The sequence below is a fragment of the Poecile atricapillus genome, chromosome 26 (assembly GCF_030490865.1).
Source record: "Poecile atricapillus isolate bPoeAtr1 chromosome 26, bPoeAtr1.hap1, whole genome shotgun sequence".
NCBI lineage: Eukaryota > Metazoa > Chordata > Aves > Passeriformes > Paridae > Poecile > Poecile atricapillus.
In genome coordinates this window covers 1,815,783-1,834,925 of record NC_081274.1, presented here as the reverse complement: position 1 = coordinate 1,834,925, position 19,143 = coordinate 1,815,783, and the positions used below count along the sequence as shown (strand labels likewise).

At 46.6% G+C, this 19,143-nt stretch overlaps 2 protein-coding genes and 1 pseudogene across 5 annotated transcripts in view; 2 read left to right on the top strand and 1 right to left on the bottom strand.

Moving 5' to 3' along the window:
• The window catches only part of LOC131588581 (zinc finger protein 239-like), a 166,786-nt gene extending 158,287 nt beyond the window's left edge, over positions 1 to 8,499 (top strand). Inside the window, exons 2-4 of one of the 4 annotated variants that reach the window (XM_058857530.1) lie at positions 2,506 to 2,628; positions 4,926 to 5,137; positions 6,450 to 8,499. In XM_058857530.1, the coding sequence (XP_058713513.1) occupies positions 6,477 to 7,295 (819 nt within the window). In that variant the 5' untranslated portion in view covers positions 2,506 to 2,628; positions 4,926 to 5,137; positions 6,450 to 6,476 and the 3' untranslated portion in view covers positions 7,296 to 8,499. Of the gene's footprint in view, positions 1 to 2,505; positions 2,629 to 3,165; positions 3,543 to 4,317; positions 5,138 to 6,449 lie in introns of those variants that run through there. The other 3 variants (XM_058857532.1, XM_058857529.1, XM_058857533.1) reach the window with 3 other exon arrangements.
• Positions 1 to 19,143, bottom strand: part of LOC131588578 (zinc finger protein 239-like) — a 99,176-nt pseudogene that overhangs the window by 63,423 nt on the left and 16,610 nt on the right.
• LOC131588443 (class II histocompatibility antigen, B-L beta chain-like) overlaps positions 1 to 19,143 on the top strand; it is a 41,150-nt gene that overhangs the window by 15,439 nt on the left and 6,568 nt on the right. Inside the window, exon 3 of the mRNA XM_058857316.1 lies at positions 9,088 to 9,112. Coding sequence (XP_058713299.1) covers positions 9,088 to 9,112 — 25 coding nt within the window. The remainder of the gene's footprint in view (positions 1 to 9,087; positions 9,113 to 19,143) is intronic.

Sequence of the window (19,143 nt, the reverse complement as noted above, 5' to 3'; positions counted from 1 at the left end):
CATGGTGTATGGAGATCCCAAGCTATTCCCAGCAACCTACTCACCTCCCTCACTACTGTGGCTGTGAAATGTGGGTCCCTATCTGATGATATTCCTAGAGGCACCCCAAATCTTGGAATGATTTCTTGCAGTAACCACTTGACTGTCTCCTTTGCTTGATTTGTGCGACAGGGAAGAGCTTCTGGCCATCCTGAAAATGTGTCAACCCCTACCAATAGATATTTGTATTCTCATGTTCTTGGTAATTCTACAAAATCTACTTGCCAATAATCTCCTGGTTCTACTCCTACCCAAATTTTCCCTAATTGTGCCTGTCATCTAGCCACTGGATTGTTCTTTAAGCAAATTTCACATTTTGACATTACTGATTTTGCCATTGTTGACATTTGTACTGAAATTAAACTTTGTTTTAACAATTTCACCAGTGCCTCTGCACTCCAATGACATTTGTTATGTTTAATTTGTAGAACTTCTGTCATTATCGAGGGGGGTACCACTACTTGTCCCTGTGTAGTCACATACCACCCTTCTGAATTCTTCTGTGCATTCAGTGAGCGTCCCAATTTCACATCTTTTATTGAACATTTTGGTTCTGGGGGTAAATTGAATTGAGATACATTAGTTTTTAAAGGTATCAATGCCATTGCAGTTTGTACTTCTCAAGCAGTTTGTTGGGCTGTCCAGTCTGCTTTCCGATTTCCCTCATGAATTTTGGAGTTTCCTGATTGGTGAGCTTTGCAGTGCATGATTGCTACTTGCTCAGGCTTTTATACTGCTTTTATTAATTGCAGGACTGCATCTTGATGTTTAATGTGTGTGCCTTGAGGAGACAGCAGTCCTCTTTCTTTCCACAGTGCCCTGTGTACATGCACCACTCCAAAAGCATGTTTTGAATCAGTCCAGATATTTACTTTGTTCCCTTCACTCAGCTCTAATGCCCTGGTTAAAGCAACCAGTTCTGCTCGTTGGGCAGATGTGTTTGCTGGTAAGGAAGAAAGCTGGATTCAAAAGGTTAGCTGTCTTTAGTGTGACATCATCCTGCAAAGTTGGGATTAACTGGAATTTCATCATCCAGCTTGGAGATAGCCAATGGCTCCCTTTTGTTCTAAAACAGTGGTCACCATGTGTGGCACATAGACATCTGTGTGTCTACCCATCGTGAGTTTCCTGGCTTCTTGGATCAGCATCACAGTGGCTGCAACTGCCCACAGGTATGAAGGCCATCCGGCACTCACGTTGTCAAGTTGTTTGGAAAAGCAGCCTACCAGCCTTTTCCAGCTTCCCAAATGTTGGGTCAGCGCTCCCAGTGCTGGGTGTGATCTTTCATGCACAAACAGCTGAAAATCTTTGGATAGATCAGGCAATCCTAACGCAGGAGCTGTTGTCAATGCCTCCTTCAGTTTGAGGAAGGTCTCCTTCTGTGGTTTGCCCCAGGTAAGCGGTTGTGTCTTCTGGGCTTCATACAGGGGTTTTGCAATTAGTCCATAGTCCATGATCCACAGGTGGTACCACTCTGTCATCCCAAGGAAAACTTGTAGCTCATGTAGGTTCTGGGGTTCTGGAATGGCACAAATGGCTTGAATACGATTAGTACCCAGCTTACACTGTCCTTGTGAGATTTCACACCCCAGGTAAATCACAGTCTGCTGGGAAATTTGTGCCTTTTCTTTAGACACCTTATATCCTCCCATTCCCAGCTGATTTAAAATTTCAATTGTTACCTTTATGCAGTCTGTTGAGATGTTAAACACATCTCTGCTGAGTGGTGGAAAAGAAACATTAAAATTCCTTTCCCCAAGGCAAAGGCAAACCTAGTGTGACCAGAAAAATAAGATTTGAAGCCATTTTAAAGTTGGTCTGTTCTGCCAGCAGCTAATCCTGGGCAGGGCAGAGTGTGAGTGTCATCGAGAGGCAGAGTGGAATTGTCCCGGTGCCCTCCCCAGCAGCTGTGGCGAGGGCAGGCACAGAAAGGGCTGAAGCTGCAAGAGTGAGAGCAAGGATTGTCCCGCAGTGGCTGGAGATGGCAAAGGAGGGTGGCCAGGCCGAGGATTTGAGCAGAGGATCTGTGGGCAGGCCCAGGGGCTTCCCCCGCTGGGGAGCCCTGGCTGCTGCTGCGTTGCCTTCAGTGCAGGCTCAGGGGTGGCCTGTTTAATATTCCCTTCCAATTCAGATTTCTGAGTCTGGAAGAGCCATGGCTGGGGCATCAATAATTTTATTTTTTTCATTTTGTTAAGTTTTTTTCTCTTTCTTATGTCCACCCCGTTACATTGAGAATATCTGGGAGTAAAAAAGTCACACAGTGTTGTGGCTAGAAGAGAGAATCCTCAATCCAGCTCCTGCAATTCCCTGTTAATGATAAGAATAATTCCATCTCCATTTTAGTCCTGGGAAATGTTATTTCTGAGATTCCCTGGACCCTCTCAGGGTCAATATACCACAAGCCTTCAGTCAAAATAGGTCTCAAATATTTAAACATTTTCTCCACTATTTGAACTTTTCCGTCAGATACTCAAAGCTGCTTTTTAGCCTGAAAATGAAGCCATTTCACAGAGGCTTCCTCTACCTCTTCTCCTTGTCCTCCTGACTGGATCAAGCCATCCACATCCTGCATTAAGCCAGTCCCTGGGGGTGAGGTCAATTCCTTTGATATTTCCTGCAAGGCTTGCCCCAATCAGGCCGGTGCTTCCGTGCATCCCTGCAGAAGGACTGTCCATGTCTTGAGCATTTTCCCTTCTACCTCTTGTTGCCAGCCCAAGGCAGAATTGTGTTTGCATCCTCTGGAAGTGGGCAGATCCCCAGAAAGCATCTTTTGCATCAAGTTGTGAATGGCAGCAGTGTGAGGAGGGCACCTGGTTCAGGCTGGTGTAAGGATCTGAGAGTGTGGGGTGCCTCGGTTTCATCATCTCATTTCTTCTTCTTGGGTCCTGCAGCATTGTGTGGATTCCATTGGATTTCTTGTTTGGCAGGATAGGAGCATTCTAGGGAGCCATCCCTGGCTCCCCAAGCCGTGCCTTGAGCAGGACTCCCAGACAGGCTGTGAGCCCTTCCTTCCCTCCCTTGGAACAGGGGATTGCTTTTCCACACCTCTTGTCCTGGTTGCTTGAGGGAAATTTGGAGAGGCTCCATATCTAATTCTGCCAATTTCCCTGGGGCTGCCCACACTTGTGGGTTCACTTAAGCCTAGGCTCTGCCAGACATTTGACTCAGAGGTACAACAGAACCAGCCTCTGTATCACCTTTTGCAACATTAATTTGCATTCCCCATTTAGCCATCAAATCCCTTCCTAGTAAATTACAATCACAATTGTGAGCAAATAAAAATTCCTGCATTTCAAACCCATCCCCCCCATCTCCTAATATTGGCTGAATAAAACACACCCACTCATCTTTCCCACTTAGTGCCTTAATTATTAAAATATTCCTTAACAATTTTCCCCCCTTAGGTGTAAGATTCTGAGTGGATGGAGAGGCCCCTGTGTCCATCAGGAAAGGTCTCCTCTGGATCCAGAGCCACCCTGGATGTTCCCAAGGGCTGCAGTGTGGTGGGTCCCTGGTGGAATGGGAGCTGTGAGAGCGCTAAGAATCCGTGTCCATCAAGGGCTGGACTTGCTGGTGCTGAGGGTGCTCCTGTCTGTGCTTGCAGTGTCCTTGTGCCCTGCAGCTGGAAGGCTGATTCCTTGCCAGGGGCTGTTTGGGTGGGCTGTCCCCTGGCCAGGAGGGCAATGCCTGTGCCAGGTGCTTGTGGCCGAGGGTGTCCCCTGGGTGCTGGGGCCCCCTTGGGCCCTGGGCTTGATCCCTCAGGGGCTGTAGGAACTGTGCCATGGCCTTTGCCTTCAGCTTGGCCTTTTGCTCATCCCTTGCTGCATTCAGCTGCTGAGCCTTTGGGAGCAAGTGCTGCAGGGGCTTCTTGTGGCCCTGCTGCAGCCCCCCTCAGTGCCTGTGGGTGCTCATCGTGTGGCAGCTGCTGAGCTTTCTGCAAAATCCTTCCTTTCTGCAGGGACCCAACACAAAAATGCTTAAAAGTTCATCTGGATCCTGTCAGATCTAATCCCCATTTGTGAGCTGTTCCTTCCTGGTGCTGGCTGTGCTGAGGCTCCCCTCCCCAGCCCGTATCCCAGAGCCGGTCCCTGTCCTGCCGCAGTGTCCAAAGGCGGCCCCCCCGGCGGGCAGGGCCGGCAGCTCCACGGGGCCGGGCAGCGGCCGGGGCGTCCCGCAGCCTCCTGGGGGCCGGGGGCCACTGCCGGCCCTGCCCGGGGGGTGCTGGGGTCAGGCAGCGCCCGGCGCTGAGCCCCGGCTGCCCCACAGCCCCGGCCCGGCCCCACAGCTCCCCACAGGCCCCCAGCCCGTGCTCCCGGTGCCGCAGCTCTGCGCCCGCTCCTGCTGCTCCCAGCTCAGAGAAACCCCCTGAAATCCTGACCTCCTTCTTTTCCTGTCCTGGAAAACTGGGATACAAAGGATCTGAGTCAGCTGGCAAATTCTGAGGATAAGACCCTTCTGAAAAACATCCCAATCCTCAGTATTTTTTTCTCTTCCCCCTCTTTTCCATCATCCTGTTTCTTACCCCATAGATTGCTCCTGCTGCTTCTTGCCTTAAGCACATTCCTGCACACTCCCCTTCAGCCAATCCCTTCCCAGCACACCAACACCATCCATCCCCTTTTGTCTAAATCCCTTCTGGACTTCCCTTATTGCCTTGCTGGGTGTCCATGTCCTTAATTCCCTCTGGGAGAATGTGCAAACGACCTCCACATGCTCCCAAGGGACCCTTGAGAGATATTTTGGGATCCTCATCTCTTTTGCTGGGACCCCATTGTGGCTTTCCCTTTTGTCCCCTCCCTGGGTGCCCTGCCATGTTTACTCCCCGAAGATCCCACTGGAGTCACTGCTGAGATTTTCAGTGCTCTCTCCCTGCCGACTCTTGAGAGCCCCCCTGATCCGTCCCTCGTCTGTCTCCTGCTCACTCTCGGGTACCCAATCAATCCCCGGTGCCGCCGCCAGCCGAGGGAGCCGATCCCCCAAACTGGGTGAGGCACCTTCAGCTGCACTCAGTGCCCGCCGGCCCGGACGGTGGAAGGAATTGCAGAGGAGCCCCAAGGTGTGTGGAAAAATTGACATCCCCAGAGGTTTCTGTCCACAGGTAAGACAGAGGAGTCCTGTAAAAGTAATTTCATTTATAAAAAAGGGAGAGGCCATGGGACAATTTCCATGGTGTCTCTCCTGTTTTTGGCAGACACAGCCTCCTTTTCATCCTAATTTTCTTGGTCACATCTCCCTCTCCCTTTCCCCATTGGCTGAAGTACTGGAGAGGTACAGACTTCCCAATGCACCTCCTACATACCCCCTTGATATGCACCCCACTTTTGTATAGCTAACGATATTGATGGCTGTGTTAAGTCTTTGTTGTTCTTCTGGAAGTTGATGAATTTAGCAGGACCTTGGCTGAGCAGCAGTCTGTGTCATCAATTAATAACATTTTGTGCAGCTGATGGCTCCTCCTGTCACTTCGTTATGTCCACGTCCCTGGCCCTATGTGCAATGAGGTTGACGGGATCAGTTTGTAAAGAGCCTTTGTTGTTGTTCCTTTGCTGGGGTTCCCCCGTTTTGGGGCCATCCCCCCTGGAGCAGGGTGTCCCCCCTTGGTGCAGGCGCAGGGCTCAGGCAGGGCTGAGGCAATCAGAGCGCGCGGCGCTGATGACTCATCAGTGTCCAGGCAGAGCCGCAGCTGCCAGCGTTCCCCAGCTGGAGCCCAGCTGCGCCCCTCCCCCCCGGGCCTTGGCGCCCCCCTTGAGGGGAATTTGGGGAGGTGGGAGGGGGGAGCGCCAAGGCCGGGCCCCCCCGCGCTGTGGTGGCGGGAGCGGCTGCAGTGGGGAGCGAGTGCGGGCGGAAGCGGCCGAGAGCCCAGCGCTGCCCCAGGCCGAGCTGGCCCAGCTCCATCCGTGCCCCTGCGGTGGGATGCTGTGGGACTGGGGGGGAAGAGGGAGGCGGCAGTGGGTGCTGGGCCTGGGGGCAGGAGGAGAAGGGAAGGAGAAGCAGGGCTGAAGAGCAAAATGTTCAAAGGATGCACCTGGTAGGAGAAGGTGGGATTGTGCAGGAGGAGAAATAGGAGGAAGAGGAGTGTGAGGAAGAGTAGGGCCACAAGAGGAGGAGGAGGAGCAGGAAGAGGAAGCAGGACAAGGTTCCACCCTCCCTGTATGTGCAGTCCCAGGAGCGTTGCCCTGCCCACAGTCAGCAGGTGACTGGGGAGGGGGATCCGCAGTTTTCACAGGTCTGAATCTTGGTGTTTCTGAGCTTTATTGGGCTAAATGTTGGTGCTTTGTCTTTTTTCAGGGGCTGAATCTATCTCTTCTGCAGGGGGTTTTGCCTGAATTTGGTGTTTGGGTAGTTTTTCATCTTTGTTTTGATGTTTGGAGGATGTTTGGGCTGAATCTTGGTGTTTTGGTTTTTTACAGACACAAGATGCCCAGTGACTTTCTGAGATGACCTTGGGCAAGGAGGAACCCCCAGCCCAAAGCACCCTCCTCTCTTTTTTTCCTCCTAATCCGGAATTTTCATTCCCAAACTCGGTCCAGATGGAGGAGGAGGAGAAAAAGCCCCAGAGATGCCGCACGAGGTGGGGCTGCAAACCCAGTCCAGGGAGCTGCGAGGAGGAAAGATCCCCCCAGTTCCAGGAACACGGCCAGAGATCCAGCCAGAGCTCAGAGCTGGGGGAGAAGCCCCACAAGTGCTTGGAATGTGGGAAGGGCTTCAGAAAGAGCTCTAGCCTGATCCAGCACCGGAGGATCCACACTGGGGAAAAGTCCTACGAGTGTGGGGAATGTGGGAAGAGCTTCAACCACGGCTCCAGCCTGTGGAAACACCAGAGGATCCACACTGGGGAACGACCTTATGAGTGTGGGAAATGTAGGAAGAGCTTCAGAGAGATCTCTCACCTGATGACACACCAGGTGATCCACACAGGGGAACGGCCCTACACCTGCTTGGAATGTGGGAAGAGCTTTGGGTGGAGCTCCTACCTGAGGGCACACCAGCGCATCCACACTGGGGAGAGGCCCTACGAGTGTCCCCAGTGTGGGAAGAGGTTTCAGACCAGCTCCCATGTCCTCCAACATGAGCGGATTCACACAGAGGAGAGGCCCTTCCGCTGCCCCGACTGCGGGAAGGGCTTCAAGCACAGTTCCCACCTCACTGTCCACCGGCGCATCCACAGTGGGGAGAGGCCCTACGAGTGTCCCCAGTGTGGGAAGAGCTTCTCACAGAGCTCAGCCTTGACCCAACACCAACGGAGGCACCAGTAAGGGAAGCCCTGCGAGTGCCCCGAGTGCAGGAAGAGCTTCGTGCGCTGCTCCAGCTCCATCCCCCATGGGAGGATCGGCGTTGGATGATCCCCAGTGACCCCCGTTGGGCAGAGCCCTGGTGATCCGTGGTCCTGGTGATCCGTGTTGGGAAGACACCTGGCTGGGAGGCTCCACATCTTCCTGGCTCCCTGTGGGCACCTGGATGAACACAGGGGAATGAAAATCCAACAGGATACAGAATGACAATGGGAATTGTTGACTTTCAATCCTCCAGAACCTTTTGCCCCTGCTTCAGGAGCTGTGTGGGCAGAGAAAAGGGGATGACACCGGGCTTGGGGGGCCCCGAGGGGAGCACACACGCTCTCTGGAAGAGAGGACACCACCCCCGGGACCCCCCCTCACCTTCCTGCACAGGCAGAAGCCGAGCCCCATCTCCAGGAAGATGAAGCCCAACACGGAGACTCCAATCCCCATCAGCCTCTTGCTGTGGGCAGCGTTTGACAGCATCCCTGGGGGGTCTGCAGAGGTCAGGACCCCCAAAACTTCTCACAGACACCCCAAGCCCCTCCAAGGACCCTTCCAATATCTCCCAGCCCTCCCAGGACCCTCTGAAACCTTCTTTGGAGTCACTGATTTTAAAAAAATCAGGTATTTTAGAAAAATTGGAGATCTTAGCTAGAGATAGGCCTTGCTGGAACTAGTTAGAGTTAATGATTGAGTGAGAAGCAGGATTTGAGATAATCAATCTCAGACTTAGGTAAAAAATTCCTTTTCATTGTATGTTTGTTCAGCTGTGCTTATAATGAGAAAAGAGAAACTGATAAACGGGTTCAGGAAGATCACAGACCTTACATCTGGAAACCCATTTCAAAGTCACAAGGAAGGAAACTGGAGTTGTACCAAATGTCATTTGTAATGTCAACCATTGTAAAGGTAGAAAGGTGAGAGTGAGGAAGAGCGGTTTTCCTTCATCTCTTGATGACCCCTCCTCACCAAAACAACCCCCTCTTCAAATTAGGGAGCCCACCACGCAGGCATAGTGACTTTTTAAAATCATTACCATGAATTTTAATCCAAAGTGGAGCATGGGAAGTGTTAGCATTATGAATATGTATTAGTATTAATATGTATTATTATTTTGGATATTTCAGACTTTTGTAAATAAATAGACACTGGAATCTTTTGTCAACTTGCAGTGCATATTAAGGGGATGACTCCTGCACTCACCCAGTGCTGTGATTAAACATCCACTTTGTAACTTTAAACTGTTGGAGAGGTTTTTTGTCCAATTACAGATTGATATTGATACTGAATCAATATCGCAATTTTTTTGTTAAATCACTCCCAGTCTCTTCCCAGCCTCCCCAGGACCCACCAGAGCCCCTCCTGTTCCTCTCAGGATCCCACAACCCCCTCCCAATTTCCCCCCACTGCCCCAGGACCCCCAAACCCTCTCCCAGTCCCTTCCCAGCCCCACCAGGACTCCTCAAGACTCCTCCCAGTCTCTTCCCAGCACAACCAACCTCATCCCAATCCCTGCTTTCCAATCCCCAGTCTCCTTCCACCTCCTCCAGGCTCACTCAAATCCCTCCCAGTGACACCCAGCACCCCCAAACTCCCTCCCAGTGTCCACCAGGACCCCCAGAACCTCATCCCACCCTCCCCAACATCCTTCAAACCCCTTCCCAGCCATCCTAAGCACCTCAATCCCTTCCCCAGTTTAAACCAGTCTATCTCAAACTCCCTCCCAGTTCCTCCCAGCACACCCCAATCCCCCTCTGGGCCCCCCCAGTGCCTCCCCCGCTGCCCCCGGCGCTGTGGGGGCCGGGCCGTGCCCCAGTGCCGGCTCAGGGGGTGCTCCAGGCTGACGTGCTCCACCTGGCAGCTGGAGCTGAGCCCGCATTGCCGGGGGCGGTTTCCAGCAGCACCAGGAGCTGCTGGCTCCAGTCCCCGCTGGGGAGCACGGCAGTGGCCAGCACGTGGCCCGAGAGCTGCTGCTGGCCCTGGGAGCAGCTCAGCTGGATGTGGGCAGGGGAGAAATCCATCAGGGAGCAGAGCAGGCGGCCGGGGCCGGGCTGGGAGCTCGAGGGCACCAGCGAGATGGACACGACGGGGGCACTGGGAGAGAGCAGAGACAGACTGGGATCAGCTGGAGGGGAACTGGGAGAGATGGGTGAGAAGTGGTGTGGCATTGAGAGGGACTGGGAATGGACTGGCAGGGCCTGGGGTGGCACTGAAAGAGATGAGAGTGGATACTGGGACACTGGAAGAGAGTGTGGAGGTCTGGGAGTGAAGTGGGAATGAACTCGGAAGAGACTGGGAATGGGCTAAAAAGGAGTGGGAGTGACTCTGGGGCCTCAGGGCGGGACTGTGGTGGCACTGGGCGGGACTGTGGTGGCACTGGGCGGGACTGTGGTGGCACTGGGAGGGACTGGGAATGAAGTGCGCGGCACTGGGAGGCCGAGTCCAGCGCGGGGCTCTCGGCTCTGTGGATCTGCCCGGCAACTGATGAGTCATCAGAGAGACGCGCTGTGATTGGCTGAGGGGCGGCAGATCCGCCGAGACGCGAAATGGACCCGGGTGTCATTTGGGGTGACTGGGATGGACTGGGAGAGCCACGGGAGCCATTGGGAGGCCCCGGGGATGGGCACAAGGAAGGCTTAGGGCTCTGGGGTGATTCCCAGGGAGGGTTGGAAGGACACGGCCGGGCCCCTCTCCGTGCCCCGCGAGCAGCGGCCCGGACAGAAAAGTTCAGGAGCGGGAGGAGGTGTTTCTCAAGATTGATTTCAATCCTCATTCTCCTGGTCTGATTTGCTCAGTCCTAAGTTCAGTTCATTTCCCCATGTCGGGCTGTTGTGCCCCTGATAGTGATCCCTGAGTGACCTCTCCCTGCCCTTGTCCCGACCCACGAGGACTTGGATTTGGTTCAGTTCAGTGGAATTCATGGTGATTTGGGGGGAGCTGGAGCAAAGCAGCTGGAAAGCACAGTGGGCTTGACAGGGACTGAACCAGGGTAGGAGTTGGGGCTGCCTTGAGTGAGCTCTCACAATGTGAACCTTCGTGGGGTCTTTCTAAGGGAATTTTGTTGAAGTTTGACATTCTTTATTAAAAAGCGGAGTCACAAGTGGAGCTCTGCTTTCAGCTTGAAATGAGGGGATGGAACGTGGGCACTGGGACTTCCGTAACCTCAAGCTGTTCCTTGATACTGGACACTTTAGCTTTGGCAATCTGAAGCCCTTCAGCAGCAATGGCTCTGCCACCCCCTGGTTTCTGGCTCAGACCCAGCTCGGAGCTTGGACAAGGTCTGGGCTTTGTCCTCTTGAGCTTTGGGAGCCTCCCGGGAAGCACCAGCCCTCCCCAGCCCACCCTTGGTAGGACTTTTTCTTTTCTCTCTGCTGACGATTTTATCCCCAAAACTGCCGTGGGAACGTTGTATCCAAGCACATCCTCCAGCGCTGCACTTTCCTCCTGTGAATTCCCTGTGCAGGGAATGTGTCTGTGCTTTTCCCTGCTCTGTTGACTGACAAACAAACCTGAGCCCGTGGGACTGTCAGAGCTCCTTCATGCAATGAAATCAGGTTGTGTTGATCATGGCATGTTCTGGAGGAGCTTTTCTTGGTGTGTCTTGTGGTGCTGGAAATGACACAAGAGCCAGGAGGGAACAGAAGCTGCTGCTGCCCGTTGGCTCAGGGCCAGGGAACCAAGTTGTGCTCCCGTGCAGTTGGGCCCTGCTGGAAGCAGAGCCGCCTTTCCCTTGAGCAGCTCAAGCTTGTGACAGCTCCAAACAGGAAACCTCAGCAGAAAACTCTTCCTCCAAACTCAGCTGCTTTCCCTCCTGCAGCTGTTTGGGAAAGAGCCTCAAAGCACAGACTCTGCTGGGAGCCATTGGTGCATTTCCTCCCTCCCGGCAGCAGCAGCAGCTCCTGAGCCCTTCACGGGCTCCTGTCCCTTCACAAACCCTTCAGCTCCCTTTGAACTCTCAGCAGTCACTAACATATGCATTTCTTTCATATTTAAATTCCATTTAAACTTCTCTTTTTCTCTCCCCTCTATCTTTTTAATCTCCTCTTTATCTCCTTTAATCCGGTCAGCACCAGTAGGATGGGGATGGAGTCTTGGGGTGGGTGTGGGATTGTTACTTCTGTCTCTCTTTACTTTGCCTCCTTTGGGCTCTGTTCTCTGTGGATATATCTTTTATTTAGTCTCTCAGCCTTCTGTGGGCTGAATTTTCTGTAGATACAGCTTTCTATAGTCTCCCAGCCTCCTCTGGGCTGAATTCTCTGTAAATACAGTTCTTCTTTAATTCCCCAGCCTCCTCTGGGCTGAATTCTCCCGGGGTCCTCCCTCGTGGGGAGTTCCACTTATCTCAATTCTCATTATTTGAAGTAAATTCTCGAGCTCGTTAGAATCTTGTTTCTCGTGTTTATTGTAGGATCCTTACAAAATTTAACAGGTCTCTCTAGGCTGGTTACAAGGTTAATCTTTGCAATTTGGTACATTTCTTTCTTCTGATGGTACAAACAAGGCCTTGTGGCACACTTCATGTCTGATACACAAAATGGCCCTGAACTACGTAGTTCTTTAATCTTTATACCTATTTTTATCCAATTAACAATAGACACGTATATTATTTTTCTTAATGACCCAATGACCCATCACCTGTGTGCTGTACTGCGGCATTTTCTGTCCAATCACTCACTATTACCCAAAAACCTCTAGGAGAAGGACATGAAGAAGAAAGAAGAAAGACAAGAGACAACACCCTAAATCCTCCATCTTGTCTCCTGTTCTTTAAACTACTTTTTCACCCAGTGATTTAAGAAACTTTCTAATCTACACACCTACCTTTCTTGTCTAACTTTAGCATTTGTTTTCATGTATCACTATGAAAACATGCTCATGAATTTCATATTATATGAAATTCAGTGTTTTCTTGAATCTCAGAACTAAATATTAAAAACAAGGGCACACAGTCTGTATTTCAGACTCCAACATCTGCCCCTCTCTTTAAAAAAAAAAAAAAAAAAAAAAAATCAACTCAAAGCTTTTCTTTGATTTCTTTTCAAGAAGGGTTATTTTTCCTTCACTCATGCTTTATGCACTAACAACAGAACTGCTGCTCTGTTCCACAGAGCGCTCTGCCTCCAGTTTTGAACATTAGTTAACTAACTACTCAAAACTAGAGGAATAGATCTAGGTTGCTTACTTGACCAGTAGCTTAATTTGTCTAATTGCTCTAAAGTTTCTGCTGAAGCTACTTGAATTGAAAGCTGAGTTGTTATAAATCTCTATCTAAAATTTCAAAAGTCAAACTCTTCACAATCAGGTGTAACTAAGATTGATATAAGATTACACTAAGATGTTGCTTCTTTGTATAGAGTATGATTTGGAATAACATTCATTATCTCATCTTCATTCTGTTTTAACACAGAAAAATTGGATGTTATACAAAAATCTATTTTCTGAGATAAGGTATACTTTCTTTTGAGTTAACTAAAAGAAGTGATGCAGGTGAAATTGCATCACAAAGTGATCAACAAAATGATACAGCTTAAGGGTGATACCTGATTCACCTTCATATTCAAGGACTTTATCTTTCGTGCAAGATTCTGAATCTTGACACTGTTCACACCATGCTTTAACAAATGAGGCTTTAAAATATTGACTTTCCCACTGTTTCACATGAAACCCAAAGTTCACTGTTCTTGCATGTTGGATCCAAGCTGTTCTGCTGTCAACTGTGATCTTGATACAGTTCACATCAGCGTACTCGCTCTTCTGCTCTCTGGGCTGTCTGCTTGTCTCTGCAGCTGATGAGTTTTCATGTTCTTTGCTAGGAAGTTATTTTTGTTTTGAACCTGTGAATACACAAACACACACTTTCTTCCAAATTATTAATTGAAATAGATTTTTTAATCTTTTTGCTTCTGAACTTTTGACTAGAACTTAAGAGATCTCTTTCAAATTTGCTTGAGTACTATTAGAACAATACCTAATAATTGATGGAACTGGCTTCGTAAAAGACTTGTTTAAAAAGGACTGTTCAAGAATTGTTTGCAATACATATAAGATCTTTATGCTTTTTTCAAAAATTTAAGATATATTAGGTTTTTATACTTCCGAGGCATAGCCTTGGTCCCCCCCTTTTTTTTTTATATAATTAAGGTATTTGGTTTTTTGTTATGACAATGAAAAACTATCAAATTAAAACACTTGCACATGTATACACATAGGAAATAACACTTTTACAGAAATCAAGAACTTATTAAGAAGATGCATAATTAATATTATGCGATATTAAACTTATTTAAATAATCTGTAATATGAATGGCTAAATGTACTAAATATATACTCTCATCCCAGAGTCTGCTACAGCTGATAAATCAATGGAAGATTGGAAAATCATGTCCGGATAACAATTTTCCAAGCTCAATGTAAAATCCAGCTGCTATATTAATTCACTAATTGCCAAGTCAAATTGACCTGAATATTGTTTCGATGCAGAAAACTTCTGGGTTTATTGGTAAATTCTCCATCCAGGTAAAGTCAAGGCTTGGCCAGAGCCTTAGGCTTCATCTGGAAAGATGTCTCCTAACTCATTCTCAAAGCAAGGGGTTTAAAAATAACAGCTATAAGATGGTTAAAACACAGCAAACTTTTAAAAAGCATTTGTATAAAGCAAATGACTAGAAGCTTTAGGTACCAGACCAATTAAACCATGCAGCAGTTGGTTTAATCTGAAGCTTCTCTCATGGCAGCTGACCTTTAGTAATGGTACATCTTAAAATTCTGAAAACACTGAAAAATAAGAAAGCTATAACAATAGCAATAATAATATATCAACAATATAACAATATAACAATAATAATATAACAACAAACAATAGAACTCTCAATGAAGTCAAAGGTGTCACAGACTGCATTCAATTCTGTCCACAAGCAGGTGTTCATCTTCATCTCTTTAGGAAAATAACTATACTTTGCAATTTAAACAAATATCTTCAATAAAACATAAAGCAATTTAATTTTAAACCTGTTAGAAATTAATTATGATAGGAGGAAGTAACAAAACTTAAAATCAAAAAATACCAAAGTTATAACTTAAGTTAAAAACACTCAAACTTAAACATAGTGAAATTTAACTTTGATTAATTCTATTAACACTTAATCTGTATTAGATGAAAATATGACTTAATCTTACTCTATTATTATAAAAAAAAAAAGCAACTAAAAGTTTGGTATACACTTCTTTGAACACAATATAATAGGAATATTGGTTCACTATAGAGATTATAGGGATGTAACAAATTTATTACTATTCTATGTTATCTGGTTTTGAAAATAATTCATAATAATTGTAGATGCTATTAAAAATACCAATTCATAACAAGAATTTGCTTGGTATATGCTTACATTTGTTAGGATTTTTAGAATGCAGTTTCACTAGAAAAAAAAATACAATACTACAGATTTGGTAATCTGCTATTCAGTTTTTGTAGTACTTTTCAGAAACATTAAGTCTAACTTTTTAACTAAAATTTAAAATTCAAATTGATATATATGCTGTTATACATGTTTTTTGTAACAAAAGGACTCACATTGAAATTGCTTAATTATAAAAAAATACCAAGCAAATGGGTAATATATGGTTAACATAATTTTGAAATTACTGAAAACTGTATTGAACTAACTCCACAATACAGTTACTCAAATGAAAGGAAAGGTTAAAAATGAAAGAAACTTGTCATTCAATCCTTTTTCTGTAGGGTTAATCATATGATCTTTCAACTCAATTTTAAAGAACTGCTTCTTGCAGAAACTGACTGTAACTACAGTAATAATGCTTGATGATCACTCCATATGATACAGTATTACATTATCAGTAGATGTATAGAGAAGATAACATTTTCAAAACCTTCATATATTAGAAATACTGAAACAGAATAAAAATCTTTTAAATTTCTTGGGATGTATAAATATCATTTTCTATGCTATTTTGTAAAAACAAAACCAGCAGATATTATTAGAAATACAACATCTATATATATTTTACTATAAAATATCTATAAACTTTTTGATCTATTTTTGAAGGCACTTTATTCAATAAAGACTTCTTTTTAAATGTTAATCATTATTACAACAATTTGCTGGTTTATCAACAATACAATTTGCAAAGTTTCAAATTTTTTAATTGTCCAATCAAAACACTCTCTTTTTTGTCCTTCTCTGGGATGTCCAGCTTTCTGTTCTTTCTCTTTTGTTTTGTTGCTTTCTGTAGCTTCATCGAAGTTGCTTGAGTTGTTTTACCGGTGGTTGCCATGGCGACAGCGTTTCTGGCTGCTGTGTGCTATCAAGCCCGTCCGCGCCGGGCTGCTTTTGAATCTGAGAAAAAAAAAACCTCTAAAAACTTATATTTAGGGAGAAACTCCTTTTCAGGAGATAAATCCCTTTTTGGGTGACTGCTGTTTGTCTCAGAAAACGGATCCACGACCCTGAGATTAAGAGTCTCAGGCTCTGCCGGCTGAGCCAGCCGGGCTGATTTCCCGAGCTCCACAGGCTCGGCTTCAGTGCCGGAACGCGCATGCGCGGCTCGACAGGGGCCCCGCCAATCTCCCCTCCGGAGGGCCGGGTCCTCCTCGTCTTGGATCGCGGCACTGCTTTCCCTGCGGGGTGTGCCTTTATAACCTTGGCCAGCCCCTTTTCTTTCGCTGTCTGTCTACGGCAGCGTTCTAATATTTTTTTTTTCTTTTTCTAATCTCTCCCCCCTCTGCTCGGGGTCACTCCGCGGCGCGGCCATCCCGCCGTTTCCCGCCGCTCTTTGAAGCCTCTCCTCTTTGGGCAGCTTCTAACTCCGCCTGATGGGCGGGTATTTTCGGGGTCGCCTGCTGAGCGAACACCCCCCTCCGTGCCCCCTCTTGGGCAGACACACCTTTACCAGCCTTTTCTAACATCTCTGTGTTATTAAATTCGTCAGAGGGCGGGGTAGGCTCCTTCCCTCGCTCTGGCTCCTCTGACGTGCATGGAGGGTGCAGGGTAGGGGGCTGTTCTAAAGGCGTGGTTTCAGAAACAGCGTGGAACTTTTCTAACTTTTTTTTTTTTTTCCATCCCCCCCCGCGATTTCTTCTAACTGTAATAATTCCAAAAAGACTCTATATAAACCATCATATCTCTCCATGCAATTTTTTTAACCTCTAACAATATAACAAACTGCTCACTCTGCTTTCTGAAGTAACACAAGCTTCCCGGTGTTCAGTTTTCCCTCGCATTCCTCCCTCATCCCCCCACGCTCTCTGAAGGGACAGGGACAGGGACACCACGCCGCTGGGGAATTATCTGGGTTTCCCGCGCTCTCAGAAAGGGCAGTTCATCTCCCCATATTCCCGGGGCTATTAACTCTTTAAACATCATATTTATATTTCCCCCATATCCTGGGTTTAAACAACCTCTCTTTATAAATATTCAACCCCATTATCTAGACTGTATACAGCTTACCAGACCTGGCTATCTTCAGATTACCGACCAGCAGAATCCAATGTTCCGAGTCCAGGGCCCTTGGAAATTCGGAATGTGATAGCAGATGTTTTTCTCCAGATGGATTTCTTTCAGGAACTGGTTGCTGTGATCCTGCAGGTGTTGATTGAAGCTTCTGTGAGTTTGTCCTCACACGGGGCACCACTTGTTACCTCTGTCTCTCTTTTCCTTGCCTCCTTTGGGCTCTGTTCTCTGTGGATATATCTTTTCTTTAGTCTCCCAGCCTTCTCTGGGCTGAATTCTCTGTGAATACAGTTCTTCTCTAATTCCCCAGCCTCCTCTGGGCTGAATTCTCCCGGGATCCTCCCTCGTGGGGAGTTCCACTTATCTCAATTCTCATTATTTGAAGTAAACTCTCGAGCTCGTTAGAATCTTGTTTCTCGTGTTTATTGTAGGATCCTTACAAAAGTTAACAGGTCTCTTCAGGCTGGTTACAAGGTTAATCTTTGCAATTTGGTACATTTCTTTCTTCTGATGGTACAAACAAGGCCTTGTGGCACACTTCATGTCTGATACACAAAATGGCCTCGAGCTACGCAGCTCTTTTATCTTTATACCTATTTTTATCCAATTAACAATAGACACGTGTATTATTTTTCTTAATGACCCAATGACCCATCACCTCTGTGATGCACTGCGGCATTTTTTATCCAATTACTATTACCCAAAAACCTCTAGGAAAAGAACATGAAGAAGAAAGAAGAAGGACAAGGGACAACACCCTAAATCCTCCATCTTGTCTCTTGTTCTCTAAACTACTTTTTCACCCAGTGATTTAAAAAACTTTCTAATCTACACACCTACCTTTCTTATCTAACTTCAGCATTTATTTTCATGTATTACTATGAAAACATGCTCATGAATTTCATATTATATGAAATTCAGTGTTCTCTTGAATCTCAGAACTAAAAATTAAAAACAAGGGCACACAGTCTGTATTTCAGACTCCAACAGAACTAACCCTGCTGCTCCAATTGTTCTCACAGAAACACAGCAACAATGTATTTAATATCTTGCTTCTTTACTTGTTACCAGATGGCCATCACAGCGTGTAATAAATTTACCTCTTCATTTGCTTGTTATTTCACAGCCTTCTTCAGTGTGTGCCATCATTGCTCAATGGCAAAAGAAAAACAGGGGAGAGTATCTGGTTTACATAATTGAGTGGGTCTTTGTATCAATGCAACCTAAGCGTAGCTTACAGACCCGGATGGAACAAGTGGAAGAGACAATTAAAAAAGGTTGTGATCATACAATTGCTTTTTCAGGAAATGGACCAGTGAGTATTCATATCCCAATGACTGCTGCTGATCTTGAACGGACAATGCGTCACTCTTATCCTCTTCAGCTTGCATTATTGGCATACAATGGGCAAGTAACTAATGAAATTCCAAAAAGTAAAGTTATTCAAATATTGAAAGATCATAATTGGATTCAATTGCCTAAACATTCATTCATTCCTTTAAAAGAGGGACATACAGTTTTTACAGATGCTGGTAAAACAAGCAGACGAGCAGCAATTGTCTGGCAGCAACAGGGATCTTGGACTTACCATATTTTGCACGCTGAGCAGGGAGACTCATTACAGATGCTTGAACTAGCAGCAGTTTGTTGGGCTATGTGTCGGTGGATAAAATGTCCCCTTCATGTGGTTACAGATTCATTGTATGTTGCAGGTATTTTGAAAAGGATTGAGGATGCTTTTATTAAGGAAACTCAAAATAAACGGTTAATGCAGTTGTTTCAACAAATACAACAAGCTACATGATTAAGATCAGCACCATATTGTCTAATACATATTAGAAGTCATAAATTTCAAGAAGGCCTTGGTCTTGGCAATCATATTGCAGATCAATTAGTTAGTTGGGTGCAGAGGAGAGTTCCTCTCAATCAGCTTGAGTTTGCTCATATGGCTCATGAAGTTTCATCAAAATGCAAAGGGCCTACAAAGACAGTTCTCATTATCAATTTCAGAAGCACAAGGAATTGTACAAGCATGTCCACAATGTAGTCATCATGGTCCTGGGTTAGGGATAGGAGTCAACCCTAGAGGGTTAAAAGCCCTAGAGATATGGCAGATGGATGTTACCCATGTTTCTGAATTTGGCAGATTAAAAGATGTACATGTTACTGTAGATACCTATTCAAAATTTGTATGGGCTACAGCCCAGACAGGAGAAAAGAGTTTGCATGTAAAGAAATATTTAACCCAATGTTTTGCTATTATGGGGGTCCCAGAGTGAATTAAGACTGATAATGGCCCTGCATATGCCATTGACAATATTAGAAAATTCATGCAACAATGGGGAGTTGAGCAT